The following is a 26,089-nucleotide window of genomic DNA, read 5'->3' on the forward strand; positions in this document are numbered from 1 at the left end:
AATCTTGCTTACGTGGTTGTGTCCGGAAGTTTATTTCTACTGTTTTCCGGGTTGTGTCAGCCAATGGGATTCAGTGGCGTCAATGAGCCTGCTACCAAGATGACTGTCAGTACGGCGGAGTCCCTCCGTGTCTCGGAGATTAAAGACCCCTGGGTCTTGTTTGAGCGCTACAACACTGAAGAAATTCGCCGAATAGAGCGCAAGGTCCGCGGCGAAATTGAACAAAAGAAGGAAGAGCTCAGGCAAATGGTAGGCGAGCGCTACCGGGATCTGATCGACGCCGCTGACACTATCGGAGAGATGAGACAGTGCTCGCAGAGCGTCGTCCTGTCTATCCAGGATATGAACCAATACTGTCAAAAGTTGAAACAAGGGAAGCCCAATAGAGAAACAATCGCTAAACAGGAGGTACGTTTCTCAGTAGTTGCTGTTGCGTTCATGCCCTTCATGTACAAGCTTCTATGTAGATGGAAACACGCCCCACTTTACTGGGGTGTCGAAAGTGTGGCTCAGAATTGGGTTTATTATTACAATCTACATTCACACAGTCACACAGTCACACTTTCGCGATTTGTACATAATTGTGCATGTCACAAAAAATAGCTGGTATCCACATTGTAATCGTTTTTCCTTTTTATTGTTACCCCCGAAACGAATCTTTTAGACCCAGTTGAAATGTCAGGGAAAGTTCTACAACATGGCAGCACAGATCCGGCTTCTCCTGGAGATCCCCGAGTGTATCTGGAGTGCCATGGAGTCGTTGCAGTACCTCAAGGCCACTCAGCTCTACCTGCTGTGCTGCCACCTCCATGGGATGCTGAAGCTTGAGACTGCTACAGGGCCTCACTGCAGCCCCATCCTAGCCCGCTTCCCAATACTTGTTCGTCAAGTGGCAACAACCGGACACTTCAGGTAACTCCATGTATATTTTAGATTAAAGTTAAATAAATTCAACCAACCAACCGTTGAATTCTACATAGAATCACCGTGTTTGACCACACTTGCCCATTCCCCTCCCTTTCTGTCACTATCTCTCACAGCCAACCCAAACAGGCCCACGCAATTTGTTTTATGTTGAGCATCCCTGAAGCAGATACAATCTGAGTGGGGATCATTATCATTGATTATTTGGTTACAAGAGTACACTATCATTGATATCAACTAAGATTCTTATATTCTTATAAAAACATGAGCTGTGCTAAAATGCTAAAAGATATAGTGATATTTGATTGTCTAGTTCAACTTTCAACAAAGATTGTAAACAAAGATTTCTCCCTACTTTCTCACACACAGGTCAGCTATCCTGCTCCACAGTAAGTCTCTGCTACGGGGCCGTGCCGTGTCAGACCAGGCCATTGCCGAGGCATTGGTGTCAACCATGCTCCTGGAGGACAGCTCACCTCGCCAGGCCCTCGCTGACTTCCTGCTGGCCAGGAAGTCCAGCATTTACCAGTTGCTAAACCAGCCACAGCACGGTATGTCTAAGGGATGCAGTGTATAAATGTTATTTTACCTTTCATTACAGAATACCTCTTCTCAATATTAATGTACATTGATGATGAATTAACAGCCAACCAGATGTAACCCCCGGCCTCCATTTTATTTTCTTCTGCAGGGGCTGGGATCAAGGCGCAGGTTTGCAGCTTGGTGGAGCTGCTGGTTACGACTCTCTTCCAGGCCTATGCTGTCTTCTACATGCCCCCAGAAGGTGGCCATAAGCCTGGGGATTGTGCACTGACCTGCGGCATACTTTTCTCCACCCTGGAGAACGTCACGTCCACGGTCCCTGCAGGTGAGAGTCAAAGTAAAAGTAGAAAGAATGTAGAAAGTTAGGCGCCGATTTTAGTAAGGCATATATATATAACATGTCCACGTTAACTGTTTTGATCTTGTAGGTAAAGAAAAAAGGATATTGCAGGAGGAGATAAGCACAGGAAGCGTGTTCAAGTACCTCCCGTCGTCTGTCTCTGAGTTCCAGCCCGTGCTCCGAACACTGGCCCACCCCATCCAGAGGGAACAGCTCCGCGACACCCTGCAACAGTGGATCAATACGTAAGCTTTTACCACAGCTCCCTCTATGGCCATGGCTCCCTCTATGGGGTAGGTCCAGTGTGATCCAAAGTTGGAACATTTACTGGCAATTGAGGATATTTGGGAGTGTAATGAAAACTATAATAAACATGCTTAGGGTTGGGGATTAAGTTAGAGATGCTAGCCAAGCTTTGGTGTGTCTCTTGTATTTTACAACATTGCTAGGGGAGTTGTTAAATGACAACCGATCATCCTCCAACATAATTTTGATGAGCTCTGTGTGATAGAACTAGAACTGCACATCCTTCCAAAATAAAAAAACAAAATAAATGGATTGCATTGGTATCTATTTGTTTCCTTTCTTTACAACTCATCTTCTAAAATTATAATAAGCATATTTGTAAGTAGATTAGGAGTGTCCGTTAACATTGAATTGAATGTTACCAATTAATCAAGATTGCTTGTTGGGTGTTTTACAACTTTGTGAGAAAAATGTCTTCATCTTCTCAAGGTGTAAGGAGGACATTTGCAGAGGCATCAGTAGCCTGCTGGTATATGTGACGAGCCTGAAAGCACTGGCTGCCATCAGAGATGCCATTTGGGATCTCCTTTCCACTGATTCCATCAGCATGCACTGGGGCAGTGTATGTCAGTGCCTGCTTGAGCGCCCCCTGGATGTTTGGGAGGACTTTCTGCAGCATCTCTTCCTTCAGCGCCTGCAGGTGAGAAAATGCTACATTCATTTCTCAGGGGAAAGTGCTGTAATTTTACCAGCACAAGACCTGTGTTTTTTGTCATTGTTATTAAGCCTTGACCTCTTCACACACAGTCAAACAGTAATAGAAGTCGGATGTTCGCAAATCCCTATTAATCCTCCCATTGGTTTTCAATCTGCCCTTCCTCTCCTAAGGCGATCACAAAAGAGGAAATGGACACCATTTCAGACAGCTCTACCCAGCTCCTCACCTCGGCGCTTCGGGATCTTGAGAGCCAAGCGACCAAGTCTCTGCCGGCCCCTAAAGGCCACAGCGGCCACTTTGAGTCTGACATTGCATCCTTCCTGTGGTCCGAGGCCTCGGGGGACCTGCTGAGCGACAGTGCGTGGGTGAGCGTGGCCCAGCGGGACCAGCAGCAGCAGCACAGCGGGCTGGCCATGAAGACCCTAGCTCTGACTCCTTGTGTGCAAACCTTCTGCACATCTCTGGACACCAAGCTCAGGACCAGGCTGGATGACTTGCAGCACTACCTTCCGACACAGGAAAAGGGTACGCATGGCTCAAGTATGCTGAGTGAAAATCAAAAAAAAAAAAGCTATGTCGAAAGCATTATCCCGTCCAGGCATTTGTAAACTGGCACACTAACAAACACATATTCCGAAAGCTTTCAACATTAGAGAGCTCACAAAGCTTGCATGTATTCTGTTCTATAGGATCAATTAACCCCTCCCATGCAGAACATTTCATCCTCAGCAATGGTTTCTGCCTAAACCTCTATACAATGCCTAAAACCTCATGACAAATGTTTTTGCCTTCACTAAACGCCAGGGTCCTCCTATACCAGCCCAGCTATTCAAGGCGCCAGGCCGGCCAAAGGTCTGGCTGCATCGGCATTCGATCGCTTCAAAGACGCAGCCGACGTGGAGCAGAGCTTACGGGACTCCTGCCTGGCCTGCGTCCAACACATCCTCTCTCACATCCGCTCCGAACTTTCCTCCGGCATGCCGAACCCCGACCTCAGCACTGTCCTCTTCGTGGCACGACTGTGCCAGTCCATGGGGGATCTCTGCACAAACCTCAGGCAATGTGTCTTGGGAAGAGAGGGCAGCTCGGAGGCTCCCAGGGAGACCTCAAGACCGGGGAGGAAGCTGGGCAAGGCCAAGGCTCCTGCCCAGGTGGGGCCCTCCCAGGCCAAGTGGGTCAGTCTGAAGCAGGATCTCGGGGCATGTAGCATGGAAGCCTACCGTATCTGGAGCACCGCCCTGTCCAAGGTAAAGCACCGTCACAGATATGTGATCGTTACGTCGTTTATGATTTTTTTTTTTTGAAGGAGCAACCTAAAAATCACAGACCAGAGAAATTTCAGTGTGGTCCCTGTGGTTTTCATTCAGTTTGTTTGTTCGGGTCCTTAAATCGTTCATCCCTATTAGGATGGGCAGTGGATTATCTACATTCCTGTTGCCCACTAACTGGAGGTGACTCTATCCTTAACAGGCGCTGGTGGATAATTTTGCGACGGCGCTCAATGCCGATACTCCTGGTGCCATCCTGAAAACGGCCACGAGCTGGGAGGAGCTAGAGATCCAGGAAGAGGCGGAGTCGGGCAGCAGCGTCACGTCCAAAATAAGACTTCCTGTACAGGTGAGTCACTCGCCAACGATGTGGAACTCTTTCGAAGCAAACATGTGACCACCAAACGTGTTTAGTTGACCATTCTGTGTAAATCCTTTTGTGCCCGGGTCTTCTCCAGCCCTCCTGGTTCGTCCAGTCGCTGTTGTTCCAGCTGTGCCTGGAGGTGAACAGAGTCGGGGGGCATGCCTTGCCGAGGCCCACCTTGCATGAGCTGCTGACGTCCTGTCTGGACCAGGTTCTTCATCACTACCACAGCATCACACAGCAGACCCAGGACAAGGTGAGGGACAAAATGTGGGAGAATAGCGAACATGCTTATACTATTTTTATTTGCAAGTGTCGTGCTGCCTAGGCCTATTAGACCCAGATGAATTAATAAACACTGTATCAGTGATGGCTGTCAGTATAAAGAGCCATTTAACACTTATTTTAACAAATATATATCGTGAGAGCAATGGGAGCTAAGTGGTTCCTGGGAACCAACTAGGGATGAAGTGCCTCGCCTTGGTGATGGGCGGGTGCAGGAGTGTTAACCTGCACGCATTGCGTGGTGTGAGAAGAGCCCGGGGCACCCTGGACGAAACCCATTTGAACGGGGACAATGTGAATATCTTGAGCAACATCTTGGGCAATAAACATGTTCTGTGTGTCCGCCTTCCAGGACCATGGCTTCCCCATGACCCAAACCAGAGCTCTGCAGCTGCTGTTTGACCTGCGGTACCTCTGCACCACGTTGAGTACCAGACTGGAGGAGGGCAAGAGCGGGCGCTTGTCACAAGACCCCAGGTGAACATCTATTTCATTTATCTGGGACAATGTTTTGACAATGTTTTTGAAACTTTAACATATTGAAATAAGAAATTGAAACAATTTAAATCAATTATTTACAATTCAAAAATTGCTTGAATTTCCTAGTTTAGTACTTGAACCTTTTGACACATGTGGCTTTGGACCTTTGCACCTCATTTTTGATCAAATGTGGTTTGCAAATATTACCTTGACAATGGATCGTTTCAGCCTCATGTAAGCACATTTGCATGTTCTTCCCTCAACTTGTTCTTTTTGTGCGTACGTACGACTCGTACAAGTGTTTCAAATGAGACAAACTCTTGGAAGTACAGGAAATGTTCCTAATGATCCATGTCCAAGCTGCATTCCACCAGTTTGTAAATGAGTGTGCGAGTTCATGAGAACATGAGTCAGCATATATCGAAGCCCCACAAATACTGTATAAGGACTCGTTCCAACCCATTTCTGCAGAAGCACCGTTCAAAACCAAAAACGCCAGGCCAACAAAGTGCAGAGCTTGAAGTCCTGAAGTAAATCGATAAAGAAAATACTTTGTATATAACGGGTCAGAGAAGCTGCTGTCCTGTAGTCCCAAAATAATAATAAAGTGGTCTCGATTTTTTAATAGATTTGGCTAACGTAGTTTGAGGTGTTCATATTTGTAATACAGCAGAAATATAATTTGCAACACTTTGGTTGTCTGTTGCACGTCTTGCATGTCTCACCCCCCAAATTGACTTCTCTGTTCCCTTTCATCTCCCAGAATCCAACAGGTCTGTGATTGGTTGGAGGGCTTCATAGATCCCTTTGATCTTGATGTGTTCACTGCACCACTCAATGCCAACCTCAACCGCCTGTCACAGAGAACTTCGGTACGGACACAACATGGGTTGTAGAATTTATAAAAACTGTTTATGAAAACTCTAGATCACTGCTTATGCCTTGTTGTGCGAGATAAATTAAGCGTTTGGTTGTAAGGCATTGTTGACGGGCACTTTTGTCTAGTCATGTCTAGTCATATGTCAGAATACAAAATATGTAAATTTTCTTCACAAATTGAACAGAATGTATTTTTCGCAGGTTCTTTTGGGGTTCTTAACAGACACAGAGAAACAATTTGTGCAGCGAAACAGCGCTGCAAACTCCCAGGAGCATTACAACATTCTTCCTTTGGCCAGCAGTCAGATCAGGTAATACTGGAAGTATTGTCAGCAATTGGCCCTTATTATAAAAGCCATGGTAGAATGAGAAAAGAAAAGGCAGGTAAAAAATAGCAGGTATTCATAAAAAAAAGGACCTTACTGTGATTCTGAATACAGGTGCATTAACTGATGAAATATATAAGTTTTTTGGACCTGTTCTAACGTGCTCCGTTTGCTTCTCATTAGAAATATATATTAGTTGAAAAGGTTATCAACATCACAGCTTAATTAATAAAAATAAAAAAAACGTGAATGTATGCATAATGACTTAAACCTAAGCTATCAAGAAGCACAAAGTTATTGTGTGTTTGATCTAAGCATCTCTGATGTCCCCTTCAGGTTTGGTCTGCTCCCTCTGAGCATGTCCAACATGAGGCACACCAAGTCCGACCGACAAGCCGTCGATCCAGTGTCACGGGTGAGTTGCAGGAATGGTTTAAGTGTGTGTGTGTGTGTGTGGCGAGATTCAAAGTGTTCTCAATTGACATGTCCACATTGCTACCTTCATTCTTTTTTTGTTTTCACGTCTCGTTGCCTCACCCTGGGTAAACACTGTCTGTTGCACTCTGCCTTTCCAGTATTTTTGAATAGCCGGAGACCCAGGCAAGTTCATCTGTGCACACTGTTGTTGCAGTGACTTTGTGTTTGTCTGTGTTCCTCGTTCTTGGTGTGCTGTGCTGTTCTCCCTCCCCATGGGATGTATTTACCATGCTGTGTGATTAGTTAGTTTTCTTCATCCTGCTTACATTTTGAATGGGTGCATAAGTTAACAGTTTGATATTTCACCTCCTTTTGCATATATCCATACAACACTATCAACCTTGTGCAAAAATGACCAAATCCAATTGACCCCCTATTTAGTATGAAGCAGTACATGACCACCCATTCACTTGAATTGAGCCAACATTATTGCTTGATTGTTGAAACAAATGAAAATTGAGGCTAACAAGAAAAGGCTGTGCTTGATAAGCTACCATGTCCTAGCAACTTGCTTGAGCAAGCTGGCAGGTAAACCAACTAGCTGGTGTCAAGTAAAAGCAACATTTTAATCACGCAATCAGGTTTTCGGTGTTTAAGTTGAATTGGAATCATGAAGTGGATGGAGTGAGCACTCTTGCATGCACTCCATGAAAGTGCTTTGTTGGGGGTATGCCTGGTTCCCACAAAGTTCTTTGTTAGTTTGTATGCTGCTCAATGCAAAAGAATGACAATTCAAAGAATTATTGTGAATCAATGAACAGAAGTTTGTGAAATCATGCAGAAAGTCTCCTTTCAGTCAAAGTAAAAGGGCTCTTGAAACTTAATTCAGGATTAATTTATCCTTTTTATTCATACACCATAATCAGAATTCCTTAGCTACATTCCTTACAAAGTGGGGTAACACCTTTCCCTCCCACAGCTTATATGCAAAATGGGTAAAATATTTATTTATCAATTAACAATTTGCTGTTTACCTATTGTCAATATTACCTCCTGATGTTATTTAGACTTTTCCCTACTTCAAAGTTGGTGAGACATTCAAGCAACCATTTTGAGTCTGATTAAACAATAATTTCGCTAATAAGAAGTTCAATGCAAATCAAAGCCCAACAAGTATGACTATTTATTTTTCAAGGTTTTAATACAAATTTCTGAATAGTTTATAGAACTAATCCTATAAATGTTTTGTATTTTCTTTTCAATATTTGGCTTAAGATTCTGTGTCTGAATCATGGAACCTATTGAAGAATTATCCTAACTAAACCTTGCCCTTTTCAAGGATCCATAATGTAAATAATAACTACTTTTCTGTTTATTTGTCCCTGTCCATCTCCAGGCAACACCCACCAACTCAGCCATAGATCACAGCTTCCGCCCTGGCAATCTTTTCAGACAGCTAGCCAACCAAGAGGAGGAACCAGCTGCTCCTTCCTTATTCAAGTTAAGCTGGCTATCTGGCATGGCCAAATAGGTCTGTCCCCATGGACATCGTTGTGGACTTTGAAGGAACAATTTAAAATATGTCATCTATTGGTGTATGCCGTTTTCAACCTAACCAATCAACCTTCTCTTTTGTAACAGTTGGTGCAGGATGATTAAGTGGTTTAGGTACATTCTGTCTTCTTCTATCCACACAATATGTTTCTGTAAAATCAAATATCATCAAAGATTATCATACTAAATTAAATCATTAAATATTTTATTATGTTACCAGGTGTCTTTAGTTTACTATGTTTGAAATATTTGTAACATTTGTTTATTTTCTCTCGCTATACTGTTAGGCTAGCTGTGTCACTCAATAAAACTAAGGATTTTTAATCGCTGTTAACATGTTAATTGATACATTTCTGATTATTGATTGAATTAATAATTCAGCAAAATTTGTTTTGTTAAAGATACCGCCATGTTTTTGTGAACGACTGTGTCCCAATGTTCGTAATCTACCGTAAAACCAAACAAAGTTTCAGAATATACTACAAACACACTATAAATTGTACATTTCCTTCAAACCCTGTGGTGAATTGTATCAAGATGACGATCGTGCCCAGCAATCATTCAGGATTCATGTACATAGGTTAATATCCATTAAAAGGGGGTTTATATTTATTCAAAACCATGGTTTACTATTGGTGTATATCCATTAAAGTTAGCAGCCAGATGGAGTGAAGGTTATATCCAGTGTATTACAGATCCTTCAGAAGAATCACAGAAACTTCAACCATTTAATAAGAATAGCGAAGGAAAAAAAACATATCAATGATATAAGCGGCTTTAAAAAAAAGAAACGTTCTGCAGGGACCTAATCTGATCATTATTCTACCAGGAGGAGGCAGTAAGCAATATTGTTTGTGGCCCATGATGTAGCCTATTTGGCATAGTAATAATTCATGAAACCAATTGATATATATGAATAATACAGGCATGCAAACGAGTCACTAATTCGCCGTTTTTTTTAACAAAATTGGCCACTTGTGTGATTCGTGGAGATCCATTGAGAAAACATTGGGGGTGGGGGGAGGTCTACAGTCTGACGAAAACGAGACGATAACTAAATTTAAAAAAAAAACTACGACGAAATATTTTTGACACTTTCGTTAACGAATAAAAACGAGACGAAAATGTAAACGGGACGATTTGGGAAGCGATCCAATCAGAACTAAGCTCTTTATGTGGGGAAGTACTGATCGTCCCGCCCGGCAGGTCAACTAGCAGGCGCTTGCTGCGTCGCAAGCAAGTGTCCCTTTGCAAACAGTTTGGCGCAACAATCACCGGTTAAAACACAACCAACTGGAAGTCATTGGCAGACGAGTCATCCCAAAATTCACGTAAAGATAAGCATCCTTAAACAGTTTTTTTCTTTCAAGCTAATGTTATGTTTGTTTTCGCTAAAATTGGAATACAATACAAGCTGAAAGAAACCACCGCTGTCCTGTAACGGTACCGGAGCTCTGTGCTGTCGACACCAAAGCAGGGGCACAGAAACACAGTGGTTTCTGTGACATGAGAAACACTAAAAATGAATACTAATGTTTTATAAAGAAAGCTATCTTAGTGGGAAAGCCACGCAACAGATAGCCACGGTTACATACAGTAATGTTGTTATGACGGGAGAAAGGAGCAGAAATATAGTATAGAGACAACTTGGAGCTGTGTGTGCGCAGCTCCAGAGTTTTGAGGGGCAGGTGCCGAATTGTTGAAGGGGGGGGGGGGGGGGGGGGGGGTGGATCGCGGACGAGCGCTGTTGCGGGCGCGATTGTTGTAAAAAATATTGTTGTATTTTTTTTATATAATTTTTTTTAAAATAATTTTTTTATATTCTTTTTTTATTTAAAAATCTGCGCAGGTCAAATTTTTTTTACTTTTTAATTTTTTTATATATTTTTTTTATATAATTTTTTATATATATATTTTTTTAATAAAAATTTTTTTTTAACTCCCCGGAGTATAACCCTGGAACCCCCTAGTGGGTCTGTGTTTTCATTGGCTCACGCATCATTCTCACCTTTTTCACCCCAAACCAGAGGGGTGTTCCAAGAACGGAGGTTTAACAAACACAGAGTTAACGCTGAACTCTAGGTTGATTGATCCTGTGCCGACTAACCCAGAGCTGTCGGTTCCACAGCACCGGTTATGAATTAGTTCAATCAACACGGGGTTGGTTAACACAGGGTTGTGCGCGTTCACGGCAAACCTATAAAGACGTGATGTATGGATCATGGAAATCCTGATCAAAATGGCGAAACGGGCCGCATATTTTACCGATCTCGAGCAGAAATTCGAAGTGGACGATTATGATATTGCTATTCAAGGTACTAATTATTCTTTTTCCTCCCTCAGCAACTAAAGAATAAAAATGATGGAAGAATTTTTTTTTTTTTTTTTTTAAATTGAAATGATTTCTGCAAATGTGGTCTCGCATCCTTTGTCAGCCCTTACAAACATTTGCGGAATGTGTTCCTCCTCGAGGAACGGGTAAGGTGGGGAGGCATCTCTTTGCGCAGAGTGGCTATTGTGGAGGACGGCGCATGCAACAATTACATCGCATGCCCGTTCCGGACAAACTCTTAGTCTACGTAGGCATTGGAATCTGGACTTCAATATCCCGAATGTATTTTCAATCTTAACGCGGGTTCTGCTGTGTGCCAGGTTAAATGTTGTCTGTGGTCCAGGAGCGGGATTAGGGTACGGGGTGATGAGCGTCGGGAGGCATGGATACCCTCGATCTCCTAGGAGATCCCCATCGAATTGCCCTGCGATCAAATACAAACTTTGAGCTATCTTGCACAAGCACAACAATTATATGAGGTCTATGATATGTTCATAATGCAACGCACCCTGTTGAAATGTATTGCTTACATTGGATGTGTGCCATCAATGCACCCAATTACATTAGGAAATCCTGAAATATAAGACCCAGATGAAAAGTCAACAAGGATAATTTCGGAACCATTTGGGAACACTTAAAGTAGATAATGCTGACCTGCAAGTTGGTGAAACTCCATTTGAATGCGTCTCGTGGGTTTATGGCCTGGAAAAACGATGAAGTTACACAACAACCGCTTCAGCGCAAGATAGACGCACTGAGCGGCAGACGGTAACTTTGCCTATGTGCTCAGCATCTCCTACACTGTACAAAAAGCTACCCGTCGCAAAAAAACGGAAAGCTATGCAAATTGTTTATAGTGAACTGAGGGCAGATCCACGATTGGTAACATTTGCAATGTAGGGTTGGAGAAGGCTATTTAAATATATCAAAGAATCACGTGAAAAACTATATCTCTCCAGCAAAAAGTCATCCGGAAAAGACAATATGTCGAGCCGTGGTCTAATTAATCTCTGTGAATTGCACAAATTATTTGCGCTCCGATATCAACAGGCAAACACGTAAAAGCTGCGATAAACGCGGGTTTAAATAGCCTACTCTGAGCAAAACAGGTTTATCTTCCAAACTTAACCTGCGCAAAACCTGCTCCGACCAGGTTTGATTGAGAGCATATGTTTCTATAGCAACTTACATACCGTGTTCATTTTGGAACGGAAAACCTAGGGTTGCCGCTAACCCTGGGTTAACTTAACTGGGTAAGATATGATATGATAAGGTATGATAAAACCGGCTTTGTGGAACACCCCTCAGTTTGCATGCCTGATAATAATCAATTCATCCATATCCACACACACACACACACACACACACACACACACACACACACACACACACACACACACACACACACACACACACACACACACACACACACAGAAGAAGCATGCAGATGCAAGGTGGTGGTTTACTATTTACAATATCCTATTTCCTACATACCCTTGTGGTACGACAGTCAGGGCCAAGCAAATCACAACGACCGCCTCCTTATTATAATATTGCAACACAACGCCACCTGGTGGACAAAAGTCGCAAATCCTGGAGATGCCGTTGCCTGTGCAGGTCTTCAACTTTCAGGTAGTTGTCAAAATGTATTATTATTTTCATGTATATAATGAGACACCGATTTTAAATCATTAGCTAATGGTGCACTGTGAATTTACACTAAATAACCAATGCCTAGTAGCCTGACTCATATATAGCAGTTTAGCTGTCGTTGACATACCTAGAACGCTAACGTTAGGCTACCACAGGCGTCCTAAGTTATCTAGCATTTGCAGTCAACCTAGCAGATGTGTTTATTCATAGACGTGTCCAAAAGCAATATATTCAGGATTTAACGTGTTTCAAATCATCTTTGCTTCCTACTCTGACCACATGAAAGCAAGAACAACACATTCTGGTACCTCGGAAGCTAACGTTGGCTAGCTTACTTTGTGTGTACACACACTTGACACGCTAGCCAATGGAATTTTCTAATGTTGATAGCTATAACTTGTTTTGTTAAGTTATAGCTTAACAAAACAATTAAATCGTATATATCACATCATTAACAATAATCTCTTAACACAAGGTGGGGAAATATGAATGCTAATTGGCGTAGAACAACACTAGCTAGATCTAAACAACATGACAATATGTATGTGATACATTATGAGATATATATTTCATAATACACCAGGTCTTCTAAACGCTTTTAGAAGCTGGCATATAGTACAAATTGAGTCTCTTTAGCCGATAACTATCAGAAAATTAATCAGGATAGCTTTGATAAGGTAACAAGATGTATAGTGTATGCATTAAGCCAGAGGTCACTTGCTTCCCCATAATTTTTGTTGGGTGTAAACTTCCAGGGCCCAGTGGAGCCCATGCAGATAGACGCAGACCCCCAAGAGGACCAGCAGAATGCTCCAGACATCAACTTCGTAGTGGAGAACCCAACACTGGTACGTCTATTAAGTAAACCTTATACAGTACTTCTTCATTGAAAAGCATGCAATTTGGCTGAATGCATCTGAAATAATTGTGAATGGTCTATGAAAGGTCAAGGGTGTAGAATTGAGTAGCATCTAGCAATGAGGTTGCATTTTGCAACCGACTGAATACCCCCCCCTCACACCTCCCTTTCCACTGACTACGGTGGCCTGTGTTGTGCCAGATGGTACTTCCAAAATGAAGTCATCGTCTATGACAGCAAGTTTCAAGTGATGAGGTTCCTTGTCAGATTTATGAATTGTATTTAGTTATGAAAATGTAAAACTATAGGTCATAGCTTACATTTAAGGTCCTTTTTAAATTGGACATGAATGTTCCTTCCTGTGATTTTATTTCCCCACATCCATAAAATAATTACAATTAGGGAGCTGAACGGGACTGTACACATGTCACACAATATTTTTGTTGTTTTGCGCAAAAGCACCGTTAATGCAGTTCTCCTCACATGTCGATTTTATACAGTTTCGAAACCAAAAGACAATCAAACCCACAATACATTGTTTTTTGGTTTGCTTCCTCTGGTTGGGGACGAATCCCACTCCCATTAAAATTCATTGGGAACCTCACCACAGTTCACTTGGAAGCGGACCAGAGTTTGGCTGTTTGTTCCGCACCAGAGTTTGAATTAGCGTTCACTCCTCTCCGAACGATCTGTACCATCAAGTTTTGCCATATGAATAAACTTGATTTAATCAGTATGGAAGTGTGAGAGTTGTTGTAGTTTCGATTGGCTCATGCTCGTCTATACGTTTGGGTTAAACCTCATGACTTCAAACAATAACATAACATAAATCCAGTGAGCTCAAAACAAACAGTGTGGGACTTCTCTATCCATGTTGATGTTCTTTAGTCGTGTGCGCGCACTCTTGCCATCCGTTGCTCACTTCCTCTGCTTGTTCTGGTCGTCATGTGAAGGACCTGGAGCAGTATGCCTCCAGCTACAGTGGCTTCATGCGGATCGAGCGGCTGCAGTTCATCGCTGAGCACTGCCCGCAGCTCCGTGTGGAAGCCCTCAAGATGGCGCTCTCCTTCGTCCAGAGGACCTTTAATGTGGACTCGTATGAGGAGGTCCACCGCAAGCTGGCTGAGGCCACGAGGTAGGTTTGGATTAGCAGATTGCCAAAATCTCAAAAGCCATAGTCATATTTTCCTACATTAGGTTGAAGTCTATCTATCTATCTATCTATCTATCTATCTATCTATCTATCTATCTATCTATCTATCTATCTATCTATCTATCTATCTATCTATCTATCTATCTATAGATCTATCGATAGATCTATCTATCTATCTATCTATCTATCTATCTATCGATAGATCTATCTATCTATCTATCTATCTATCGATAGATCTATGTCTATCTGTCTAACCCTAATGGTGTGCTGGTTGACTTCCCCCTCAGAGAAGCACCCGGGGAAGCCGAGGCGGCCGCAGAAGGTGCAGCTGTGCCGCCGCCGTTGGACACTGCCTGGGCTGAATCCACTCGGAAGAAAGCCTTACTAAAGCTGGAGAAGTTGGACACTGACCTCAAGAACTACAAGGGGAACTCCATCAAAGAAAGCATCAGGTTTGGCTTTGAGTTGCAAGTGGATGTGCAAGTGGATGTCGGTTCCTGTTCTGCCGTTGACCGTAAATCAGCTTGGCTTTAGGTGTGTGTGTGTGTGTGTGTGTGTGTGTGTGTGTGTGTGTGTGTGTGTGTGTGTGTGTGTGTGTGTGTGTGTGTGTGTGTGTGTGTGTGTGTGTGTGTGTGTGTGTGTGTGGCAGGCCTTTCTTCTTCCACAGTCAACCCCTTCCTTCCTCATCCCTGTATTTCCCCTCTCTCCTTCCCTCCAGGAGAGGTCATGATGACCTAGGGGATCACTACCTGGATTGCGGCGACCTTAGCAACGCACTCAAGTGCTACTCCAGAGCCAGAGACTACTGCACCAGCGCCAAGCACGTCATCAACATGTGTCTTAATGTCATCAAGGTCAAGCCCATTGTCAATCGTCCTTCAGTGTTCCATATTAACACATAGGCTGCATTCCAATAATTCTATATAAATTCTAGTGCCCACCTTAATGCCCGCCTTCCTTAATCTGCAGATTTTCTTCTTGATCGCCATTGTAGCTCCTATTTATTTAATAAATAGGAGTTATTTAATAGGCTTGGGTAGTATACAATACACAAGGGTATATCCCAGAGGTGGGATTTTCCGCACCATGTTCGATAGATCACTGACCTGAATCCTTGTGGATTTTGTTATTTTCAAATGTTCCTCATTGCTGGTACTAGCAAAAATTATGTATTTGTGATCAACTAAATTTATTACGCAGAAGGCACACATCCGTATTCCCTTTCTGGAAAAAATCACAAAAAGCTAACTTTAATTGTCAAACACCAGCCCAATGTAGAAAACATGCGCTCTACGCTATACGCTCTACACGCTATAGGCCATAAGCTGAACACCGTGCTCATGCACTGAGGTCGGTGTTTCCCTTCGACTGCAGTGGTAAATGACGCTGTTGGTTGTGACCAAGCACTGCGTTTGTTCTCTACCACCCCCAGGTGAGCGTTTACCTCCAGAACTGGTCCCACGTGCTGAGCTACGTCAGCAAGGCCGAGTCCACACCCGAGATCGCAGAGGTTCGTACCCGTCCGCTTCATAACAGACACGACTGCACCTCAGACCCAACCTTCCTGTTTGGTTTTTAAGCAATTTCATGACCGTTCCCGCTATTTAGCTGCTAATTGTATGTTTGTGTGCTTTGTCGTCTAGCAAAGAGGAGAACGAGATAGTCAAAACCAGGCGGTTCTTGCCAAGTTAAAATGTGCTGCAGGTAAGGCAACCTTGCATCGCTGAGACTTTCATTGAGTAAAATGTATGGGGTTATTCTTTATGGCTAGAAAATGAGTACACCTGTTAAATGATGCGTACCAGTGGTATGAATACCGTTCTATTTCCTGTAAACATCCTTAGAATAACATTTTCACTGTAAAACCACCTACTATCAAGTCAAAGCATGTAGGGTACACTTTTCTCCAGCTGATTAAACCTATATCTGTATCTGCAGAGCCATGTCTACAGTTTGTGCTCTCCTAAATCCTTGTTTGGTTTCAGTCACAATAATTGAGCATTGCTTTCTGCTCTGACATCATAATAATAATAATGATGATGATGATGATGCTTGAATGAATACATAGCTGGGATTGACATAATGGTTCAGAGTATAGCTGAGCGTAGTGTCTTTGTATTTCCTGCTCCAGGTCTGGCAGAGCTGGCGTCTCACAAGTACAAGGCAGCGGCAAAGTGCTTCCTCCAGACCTCGTTTGACCACTGTGACTTCCCAGAGGTGAGTTTATTCATAAATGCCCCCAGTTCCTCTTCTCTTCCCAGGCTACCCAGGACACGGTTCTGGGGTGGTAGTTGTGCGCTTGGGTCAAGTGGCGTTTGGTTGTCTTGTACCCGGTTAACACCTGTTCAATCAGTGTAAGTCAGAGTACCTGGGAAATATTTTAGTTAAGTCAGCAGTGGCAATGGGGTTCCAGTGCGGCATGGTACAAAAGGAGAAACCGTACAAATCCACATCTCACAAAAACTACTGTAAAGAGTATATGGAAGCAATGTAAGTAGATTGACGGACTGCTATCCATCTGTGTCCCCCCCCATCGCAGCTCTTGTCCCCCAGTAACGTGGCTGTGTATGGAGGCATGTGTGCCCTGGCGACGTTTGACCGACAGGAGCTCCAACGCAACGTCATCTCCAGCAGGTCAGACTCCCCTTCTGCACCAGGGGAACATCACTGAGCATGTTGACCCACTCAGATTGCTGTTTAGCTTTTTGGAAAATCTTGTATTGAAGTTGAAATTTGACCCACTCAGATTTCTGTTTGACTTTAACTTGGAGCTTGCGCAATAATTCCCAGATTAGGGCTAAATGTTTTTTAATCAAGGGTGGACTAAAATGTATTAAGTAATAAAAATTATCCATCCTATTTTAAAATATTTCTTTCGTCCTCCTCAGCTCCTTCAAATTGTTCTTGGAGCTGGAACCCCAGATCCGGGACATCATCTTCAAGTTTTATGAATCAAAGTACGCCTCTTGTCTCAAACTGCTGGATGAAATGAAGGTAAGACCATCAACATACAGCACTGAAATTTAACCTATAGAAGACTCCAGAATTTTCATGTTATACTTTATTTACCTTTGCATATGGCACAGCAATTGCAAAAGTATTTAATCTCTTTATTCTCTTCATACATCTTTTGGTTATTTGACTATACAGTGCCTCTTAACTAAAAAGTGTGAACTCAATTTGAAGTCATTGCAGTCACTTTGAGATTGAATTGAGTGTTTATTAAGGAACAGGTTGAGGTTAGGCCTCTTGCTCAAAGATGCCCGCATTTGGAATGCAGACATGGACCTCAAACCCACAACCTTTCGACTGTGTTTGAGTAGCCTTGCCTCCGCCACACTATCCTTCCCTATTGTAATGTAACACATTTCCACTTTCAGTGATTTGTTTTGTGTGCAACTGTGCTCATCCCTTCAGGACAACCTGCTGCTGGACATCTACTTGGCCCCCCATGTAAGGACACTGTACACACAGATTAGGAACAGAGCCCTAATACAGGTGAGGAGGACCAGACCCACACTTCTTCACATCCACACCCCTGTGTTGGTTTTATATATTTTGACTGTTGAGTCCTAACCGTCGGGGCTGTTTTTTTTCCTGTAGTATTTCAGCCCGTATGCATCAGCAGACATGACCAAGATGGCGCAGGCCTTCAACACTTCAGTAGCGGCGCTAGAGGACGAGCTCACTCAGCTCATACTGGAGGGCCTCATCAACGCACGCATCGACTCACACAGCAAGGTAACGGAGCTGCTCCCAATGGATGTCCGAGGACTGAGCTTCACTCGCAATCTACATTTAAAAGGGGCTGTAGGTATGATGTGAGAGGTAGAAATAGTCTATTTGTGAGTTAAACATGCGCAGGCACCCCTGCGTTGGCACCATTATCTAATTGACGACTAAGTCGAATTCTCGTGCACTCTCCTTGTGCAAAAAGTCAGCGATAGTTTCCACCAATGTCAACATTTCCATAATCCTCAAATCATACCTACAGCATCTTTTTAAACGCCACATTCAAGGAATTTAACTTCAGTATGGATAGAAGTGGCTAAAACCTTTATCATAGCAACCCCAGTTCTCTGTGACGTGACGGATCACCTTGTATTAGATCCTGTATGCACGGGACGTTGACCAGAGGAGCACCACGTTTGAGAAGTCGCTGATCATGGGCAAGGAGTTCCAGAGACGGGCCAAAGCCATGATCCTCCGAGCAGCCGTGCTGCGAAACCAGATCCACGTCAAGGTGACCCAAGATGACTGATCCGAGTTGAACACGGTCTTCTCAAGACCGCACTAATGACTGCAGTCGCAGAAAGCTATGATTTGCTTTGTGCTGATGATGCGTTAAACACATCCATGCAAAATTGTATTTCATCCAATTATAATTTTTGTACTTTTACCAAAAAGATTAAAGACATGCATAATGGATGCGTAACGAATGTGAAAATGTATACAAATGTATTTTCAGTCCCCACCACGAGAGGGCAGCCAGGGGGAACTCACGCCCGCCAACAGCCAAACCCGGATGAGCACAAACATGTGAAGAGGTCCCGAAGATGGAAGACTTTGTCTAAATTCAACAAGAGTCACACACCCTCTCTAATTCGGACCCTGCCATGGTCGATACCCAAAATGTTACTTCCCTGGAATTGAAGCTAATGCATAACGAAAGGACCATAAAGTCGTCCAATAATATAGTTGCATCGGTTTATCAGTGAACTTATTATGCATCATTGTTAAAAGAATGTTGTTTGGCAAAGGTGTTTGGCAGCAGAGCTGCTGCTGTTGTATGTTAAGAGATGCACTTTAGTTGTGACCTAACAATACGCATCACCATTCGAGACCTCAACAGAATGAGCTTTTAAAATAAATGTCGCAAAAAGTTGACCAGACTCGCCCTTTCCTCCCCAGTGTCGCTGGTTTGGTTACACAAAGTAAGGTTGAACACCCTATCTTTTCACCCTTATTGGAAAGGATAGTCAATCAAGTGGGATTCAGGGATGGCATGATCATTTGGTTGAGTGGGCTCAGTGATCCATGGCATTACAAAATTAGCTTTTAAGTTTCCATAATTAGTCTGCATTGTAATTACAGCTTGATAGGCTATTGGCTTGGTCTAAAGCAGAGGCAGGAGCGGTCAGTGGCCTCCATCTGCAAACTAGCATTTATAACGGCAATAAAATTTTGATGCACTAAAATCAAAGCATTTAGACATTGTAGTGTCGCTTTAAATGTTGATGTGGAGAAAGTTGATGCAGATGGCTACACCTCAATAGTCCTTCCTGTAACTATAGATAGATGCAACCTGGTCAGCAGTCTACAGCCTAAATGATGCCAGGCCATCGCCCATCATTATGAAATGCATTTAAGCTGCTGGTCAAAGCCCACATCAAGTCCAGCATTCCCGCCACATTTGAACATGTTCACCGTGCAGACACGTCGGTGCCATCTGGGACCCACTCTGCTTTGACACTAAGTGAAACAACACTGATAGGATACCGTTTATTGATTTCAGAGCTGTGTTCAGCACCATCATTACATCATAACAACACTGGACCCTGGACTTATCCACACATCCTAATGTTAACATATAGGTAGGCATCAGATGTCAAATGTTTGGAGATCAATGTAAGGAGCTTTTGGTCCTTGCGACTCCGATGTTTGGAGAGCATGATTGCTGGATTTGAATGTTTTTGTTTTTTGGGGAGATAGGGATTTTTGGCATTTTCAATAAATGAACAAACAAAGAAATAAAAGACGTCCACAGAACGATGTGTAACAGATTTATAGCCATAATCTGGGAAATTATAATATAATGTCATGAATTTGAAAGGGAGTGCAGAGTGAATCGTCTGCTCCTTATTGACGTGTGTGGCTCCTAGGGGTCCGCCCGGCCCTGCTCTGTGTTCTGTGTCTCTGGGAGAACCTGGGGGCCATCGTGGGGCTCCGTCTCCTGCGGGCCCCCCTCCTTCTCCTTCTCAGCCCTCTGTCGGCCCGCTTTGGTCTTGAACCGGAGTCCGTGGCCTAGGTGGTGCACACGCAGACAATCAATCAAATATAAACACATTTCTATGTCGGTCAAGAAGTAACTACTTGAGCTAATGACATAAAAGGAGAGAAGAAAATGGATACCACCAAATACTGAAAGTGTCAGGTCACATGGAATGAAATCGTCCCATTTGGCATTGTTAATTATTATTCCTTATTTATGCATATTAGAATTATTATCAATTTCTAAATATCACAACATTTATTGTAAAATCGAATGTGCCATTTGCCCAACACAGTTCTTTGTAATCCAGAGTTTCTAAACTCTGGTATAATGACACGCCCACTGTGTATTTGTGTGTGTTGTGTGTGTGTTAGAGCACTTACTTGGACAGTCGGCCACTTCCTTATAGGACTTCTTCTTGCAGCAGGCCCGACACAAGTCGAAGACGCACTTGTTTCCCTGAGGAGGAAAACACTGTTAGGTTCATATTACAACCCATGCTCAGGTACACATATTCCATTTTTTTAACACATATACACACAATTATTCTGTGCCTTTTCCAAACGTATCTATAGTTAAAAAAACGTATATCCCTTTACCTTTGGGTTCCCACACTGTTCACATTTCAAGTACTTTGCTGCAGGGATGAAAAGAGAAAAGCAAAATGTATAAACAACTGCATGAACTTAAGTTTGCCAATATGATTCAAGTTAAACTCTGGCCTCATGCATTATCTATAAGCGTTACACCAAGGGGAGACTGGACTCACGCCTAAGATCCAGAGAGAAGTTTTTGTAGGGGTTGCGGGCCTGTTTCTTCTGCTTGTTTTTGGAGAGAGTGTCAGGCGTCCCGTCAGAGTCCTCCAGCGCCCTCTTCTGACTTGTGTTCCTCACCTCTGAACCCTCGCTTTTACCATTTGGAACCAACTCTTTAGGCCTGAGGACAAAAAGAAGATCAATGTAGCCTTTCCGTTTCATTTGTCTTTCTTTTCCAATGTTTTGTTTTCATATTCTGTACCAAGCTTTTCATATGGATAATTCTATCATCACAACTTATTTAGAGACTAATTATTACCCATGTAAGGGTATAAACGTATGTAGCACACATGTCAGCATTATAATCCAAATATAACCAAAAGGCTATAGGGCTCGGAAAGCAAGAGTCAAGTGGCTCTTTGGGACCACAGACGATGAACATTACATTTGAATGATACCAAATGAGTAACTATTGCGTGGAGGGGGAGACTAACGTGGGTCTGATGTATGGCTGGCACCTCCAGTGGGGGAAGGGCAGGTCCCCCTGCGGCCTCACCGCAATCCCCTCCTTCTCTTTGGCGATTTCCTCCTGCATTGACAGCACACAATGTCACACCTTTATAATCATCTTGGAGGCCTGGACCATGTAGGTTAGTCATATGCAGGATAGCCACTTCATTTATACATTGGGGAAGTATGTAGCAAACCCATTTATCACAATTTTGTACTTTTTTTAAGACTCTACAAACTATACAGCCTCATCAGTATTAGTATTATATATATATATATATATATATATATTCAAGGAACCTCCGACTGTAGAGGACAGAGTGTGCTACAGAAATAATAACTAACGAATGTTGAATTGGACTCGAGGCTCCAAGCTCCGGACACAGTGGTTCAACTTGCTGACTCAACTGCCTCAAGCCCTTATGCTTTCCTCCACACTAGGTATTTGAATAGATACAATTGCTGATTTTGAGTGGTTTAGTCCATTTGGTGTTCCAGGTCTGAAATTACCCCATTTGGAAATGAATGGGTTGGACCACAATCCCCTCATTTATCCATCCTGAACCCCATCCCCATCCTCATCTCCACACAAATTCACCATAAGCACTCGCGCACACATTATAATAATCACACTAAATTCTTCTTTGGTCTGCGTGTGCACATAACATTACAAAAACAAGTCCAGATGCATTTCAAATTCCCTGATGTAAAATGTACTGTTCCATTAGCTAGATACGTCCCCTGCAAGTTGCTCTTTAAGGAGCGGATCAAAGTGTCTTTGATCTTTGCATCCACTTTGATCGCTGTGGATTGCAGCCCCAGGGTACTCAAAGCCACGCTTCTTCACGGCAGGTGTTCTCTTACTTGGCAACGCAGTCGCAGCTGTCTGCTGACCTCTGCCAGCCCCGCGATGTTCTTCACCTTGGCCAGCTCCTCCCGGAGGTCCTGATGGATCTGTAGTCTGTCTCGCGCACACACACACACACACACACACACACACACACACACACACACACACACACACACACACACACACACACACACACACACACACACACACACACACACACACACACACACACACAGTTGCCAAGCCGCTCAGAGTTACTCCTAGGCATTGCGCTATAGATTTATTCATAACTAAAAGTACTTTCAGCTCAGATTAGGAACTAGGAGAGAGTTACAAAGGCTCCTACACCTAATGTCAGCGAAAGGTGAATAGGTATCCGGCTTTCAGGAGCGCAAAATGGCCTCAGTGTGGAGAGGAAGAGAGGCATAATACACTGTAGTACTGGGAGCTATATTGAAGTCAAAGGCCTAGTTTATTATTTCTTGGATTCATGTTTGTTCTGGCAACCGGGAAAAAATAGACGCGACATCAAACGCTGGCATGCATCATTCTTGCAACTCAGGCTTACATACGTGTGGTGCCACAGCTTGAAGAGGTGGGCGCGCACGAAGGACAGGGTGCTGGGGGGATGCTTTTTAACCTCCTCCAGGTACTCCTCCGCCATCTCCCACACGGGGGGGCTGCTTCCCTCAAACAGCGCTGGGTTGTGGAGGTTCCCCTCTGAAAGAAAAAAAGGATGAATCCATCAGCTGTTGGTGAGTGTAATGTGCTTTGATAATATCTGGTTCTAGTTGCCTGCCTCTGTATGAGCCAATTAATATTGGAGACTGTCCCGGGTCGTCGCTGACCAATTGGTTCGAAAATGCAGCCAACTATCTTTCATGGAACGCCAGCAATTTTCTTTTGATAGTCATTAATGAGAGTGTAAAAACTCCACAACCTCAGGCAAAGTGCTACTCTTTGAGCTACGGACAGACTTGAACCTAATCGGGGGAAATGGAAACATATTGTAAGTAGTAGTAAGTAGGCACTATCTATGAGAGAATTGCAATTGTCCCAATGGGGAAGGTTGTAGACCATGAGAAGCTGGATCCTCTGACACTAAGCTTGTGAGTGTGGGTCATACTAACAAACAGGATTCCTACGGATACGACCCCCAATAATAATAATTCACCTGCGCTCATGACGCCATGGACCCCCGTCTCCTGGATGCATCGCTCCACGTCACTCAGATGCTGTATATTACCATTAGCAAACACAGGGATGTTCACAGCCTTCCTGCAGGAAAGAAATCCAAAAACAAAGCAAAGAGATTCATGCGTGTGTCAGCAGGCAGGGGCCAGCTTGGAAGACCAAAACTTGTACATTTTGTACAGAAATGACTCACCGTACGGCCTTGATGTGTTCCCAGTCGGCGATCCCCGTCAAAGGGCCTTTCTGGTCTTTGGTGCGACCGTGTACCGTCAGTAACTGAAAACGGGTGGAATTGCTCTCATTTGAAATTGCAGAACAATTGGGTTTCATTATAGTAAATAAAATTAAGTTATAAATACAGTATGTCCATTTTGTTCTGTTCTTTATGTTCTAGCACTTTCCATACCTGACACCCTGCTTTCTCAAGCATCCGTGCGTAGCTCACAGTCCTCTCTACGTCCTGGAACACACGGATCTTGCATGTGATCGGCACAGACAGCTTTTCATGGGCCAACTTCACTATGAGCCAATCGAGCAGATCAAATGTTCACCATTAATCTGATCATCCTCCATCACAACTGCCATTGGTTCACACTCCGGAGTCTTAACTCACCCATTTTCTCCAGCAGATCCCATTCGTCTTGGAGGAAAACCCCGTAGTGCCCTAGAGTAGAGCATCCTCAAATCATACACTTGGGCCTCAATCAATTCATATCCATAAATCCTCTTACAGGCACTATGGCGAGGTACGTTTCAGTTGGTCGTGGCAACATGCTACTAAAGTATTAGCAGGGCTTCTAGCCCAAAAGACACGGCTTTGGTCCTACGGAGCGGAGCGCAGGGGACCGCAGAGTGTCGCTGGGAGTACCTCTCTTAGCGATCATCTGAGGGCAGCCCAGGTTAAGGTCGATGGCATCACAGTGATCCTGGGCCAGTAGTGCCGCCTTCAGGAAGACCTCTGGGTCGTTGGCACAGAACTGAAACACAAAGCACAACACACACACACAAGATTGTCTGTACCAAAAGTGGTAGAGTGTGAGGAAAACCCTCCTCACATGGCCAAGAGTGCTTGTGCTTAGTTAACTAAACTGTTACAGTGTGTATGATGTTGACAAACTGATTATAATGGTGAGTGTATTGTATTGTTTCCTGAGGGATATTCTGTTATGTTGATCTATGTCCCCTGCATCAGGTGAGGTCGGGGAGGGTGGGAGGTTAGTCTACATCTTCCATGATTGCCAATTTTCCCAGGATGAAAGTCGGTGTCAGAGAATGTAATTTGGCCTTTGTTCATTTGTTTAGTGGTGCTGATGTAGCCTGATCGAGTTTGTTATATTATCCCGTATGTTTCTCATGAATGTTAACTTGTGTACTGATTCTATAGTCTGTGCTTCTTTGGCGAGAGACCAAGCTCAGCCATTAGGGGGTACTGGTGGGTGACATGTAAATGTACGTTTTCTGTTGATACTAACCTGTGTGATGAGGGGTCGGTCCTCTGCACAGACCTCGGAATAGAGGTTATCCCTCCTGTAGTTGGCATCGCGCACAAACACCTGGGCATGCAGCATAGGAGTGTAGCAGAGCTGTGCCCCATGACGGCGGCTCAGCAGGCGCCATGCCAGCTCACTCTGGTCCACCATTGGTGCCACAACATACCGTGCCTCTCGCAGTGTCGTTCTCCAGAACTCAAACCCTTGGAGTTTAGGCATCACGGAAACCTTGCACCTTGATGGAAAGGAGTAAAGGAGTTTTTTTTTTTTGTTGGACAGATTTCACACAATGAATAGTTTATACATAAACCACAATCCCAAGTAGCCTCACGTATTGTTTGAGTACAGATAACGTCAACGATATGTCGCTTTTTAATGTTCATGAGGCACGCTTCATTTTCTAGTTAAAATGATTCTGGGTTGACTGTTCTGCGTTCAAAACACGACTGACAGCTTATATACATGTTCTACTCCTTGCAACTGTGCTCACAGGGCAGCAATACGTTATCAAGTACGTTATACGTATACGGTTGACAATAACAATTTATTCCTCATTCAGATGTTAGCGATAGCCACACCGGACGAGGTGAGCACATGATGACTTGAAGAGGAAGCAAAACTCGCAGAGATAGCTTTCATAATAAAACAGTCAACAACAAACAAATCAATAATGTTCATCACTAAAGACTTGTGATTCATTTTATTATCAACATAATACGTTTAGTATCTATATCTATATATAGCGCGCGCGCTCTCTCTCTCTCTCTCTCTCTCTCTCTCTCTCTCTCTCTCTCTCTCTCTCTCTCTCTCTCTCTCTCTCTCTCTAAATATAGTAGTCTAGCAGTATTTACCTGTGTTAGTGGTGGCACAAGGGTGAGCAGTGGCTTTTTAACTTGCAGCATTCAGCCTTTTCCAAATGAGTTTTCCCAAAGAGTGTAGCGTTCAAATGTTACCGAT

The 26,089-nt window shown here is 43.5% G+C and overlaps 3 protein-coding genes across 3 annotated transcripts; 2 read left to right on the forward strand and 1 right to left on the reverse strand.

The window, feature by feature from the left end:
- The first annotated feature begins 95 nt into the window (after window positions 1-95).
- Window positions 96-8,678, forward strand: cog1 (component of oligomeric golgi complex 1). The gene is made up of 15 exons (XM_084488346.1): window positions 96-408; window positions 665-912; window positions 1,294-1,475; window positions 1,616-1,792; window positions 1,896-2,052; window positions 2,543-2,753; window positions 2,942-3,296; window positions 3,576-4,018; window positions 4,242-4,388; window positions 4,498-4,659; window positions 5,041-5,165; window positions 5,932-6,040; window positions 6,249-6,358; window positions 6,710-6,788; window positions 8,187-8,678. Exons 1-15 carry the CDS (start codon window positions 100-102, stop codon window positions 8,319-8,321), a joined length of 2,949 nt encoding a protein of 982 aa, XP_084344472.1. The 5' UTR covers window positions 96-99; the 3' UTR covers window positions 8,322-8,678.
- Window positions 8,679-12,254: 3,576 nt separating this feature from the next.
- gps1 (G protein pathway suppressor 1) lies at window positions 12,255-19,226 on the forward strand. Its single transcript, XM_084488842.1, has 14 exons — window positions 12,255-12,308; window positions 13,085-13,177; window positions 14,142-14,323; window positions 14,629-14,793; window positions 15,060-15,195; window positions 15,774-15,851; window positions 15,985-16,045; window positions 16,473-16,558; window positions 16,881-16,975; window positions 17,230-17,335; window positions 17,759-17,839; window positions 17,945-18,082; window positions 18,450-18,584; window positions 18,810-19,226. The coding sequence occupies exons 1-14, from the start codon at window positions 12,276-12,278 to the stop codon at window positions 18,882-18,884; spliced, it is 1,464 nt and encodes a 487-aa protein (XP_084344968.1). The 5' UTR covers window positions 12,255-12,275; the 3' UTR covers window positions 18,885-19,226.
- Window positions 19,227-20,111: 885 nt separating this feature from the next.
- Window positions 20,112-26,072, reverse strand: dus1l (dihydrouridine synthase 1-like). Its single transcript, XM_084488843.1, has 14 exons — window positions 25,984-26,072; window positions 25,115-25,367; window positions 24,511-24,619; window positions 24,256-24,306; window positions 24,049-24,161; window positions 23,836-23,918; window positions 23,623-23,726; window positions 23,021-23,168; window positions 22,463-22,559; window positions 21,583-21,677; window positions 21,103-21,269; window positions 20,933-20,970; window positions 20,717-20,792; window positions 20,112-20,365 (listed from the first exon to the last, which is right to left on the reverse strand). The coding sequence occupies exons 2-14, from the start codon at window positions 25,349-25,351 to the stop codon at window positions 20,220-20,222; spliced, it is 1,464 nt and encodes a 487-aa protein (XP_084344969.1). The 5' UTR covers window positions 25,352-25,367; window positions 25,984-26,072; the 3' UTR covers window positions 20,112-20,219.
- Between the last annotated feature and the right edge of the window lie 17 nt (window positions 26,073-26,089).

Source organism: Micromesistius poutassou, assembly GCF_964030765.1.
Source record: "Micromesistius poutassou genome assembly, chromosome: 1".
In the NCBI taxonomy this organism is placed as follows: domain Eukaryota; kingdom Metazoa; phylum Chordata; class Actinopteri; order Gadiformes; family Gadidae; genus Micromesistius; species Micromesistius poutassou.

Coding starts and splice junctions, on each gene's coding strand:
- dus1l (XM_084488843.1), bottom strand. CDS start 25,351: ATGCCTAAACTCCAAGGGTTTGAGTTCTGGAGAACGACACTGCGAGAG. Junction 24,162..24,255: donor GGATCTGCTGGAGAAAATGG/GTGAGTTAAGAC, acceptor ATTGGCTCATAG/TGAAGTTGGCCCATGAAAAG. Junction 21,678..22,462: donor AGCTGCGACTGCGTTGCCAA/GTAAGAGAACAC, acceptor CTGTCAATGCAG/GAGGAAATCGCCAAAGAGAA.
- gps1 (XM_084488842.1), top strand. CDS start 12,276: ATGCCGTTGCCTGTGCAGGTCTTCAACTTTCAG. Junction 14,794..15,059: donor TCCATCAAAGAAAGCATCAG/GTTTGGCTTTGA, acceptor CCTTCCCTCCAG/GAGAGGTCATGATGACCTAG. Junction 17,336..17,758: donor AACTGCTGGATGAAATGAAG/GTAAGACCATCA, acceptor TCATCCCTTCAG/GACAACCTGCTGCTGGACAT.
- cog1 (XM_084488346.1), top strand. CDS start 100: ATGACTGTCAGTACGGCGGAGTCCCTCCGTGTCTCGGAGATTAAAGAC. Junction 4,660..5,040: donor CACAGCAGACCCAGGACAAG/GTGAGGGACAAA, acceptor TCCGCCTTCCAG/GACCATGGCTTCCCCATGAC. Junction 6,359..6,709: donor TTGGCCAGCAGTCAGATCAG/GTAATACTGGAA, acceptor TGTCCCCTTCAG/GTTTGGTCTGCTCCCTCTGA.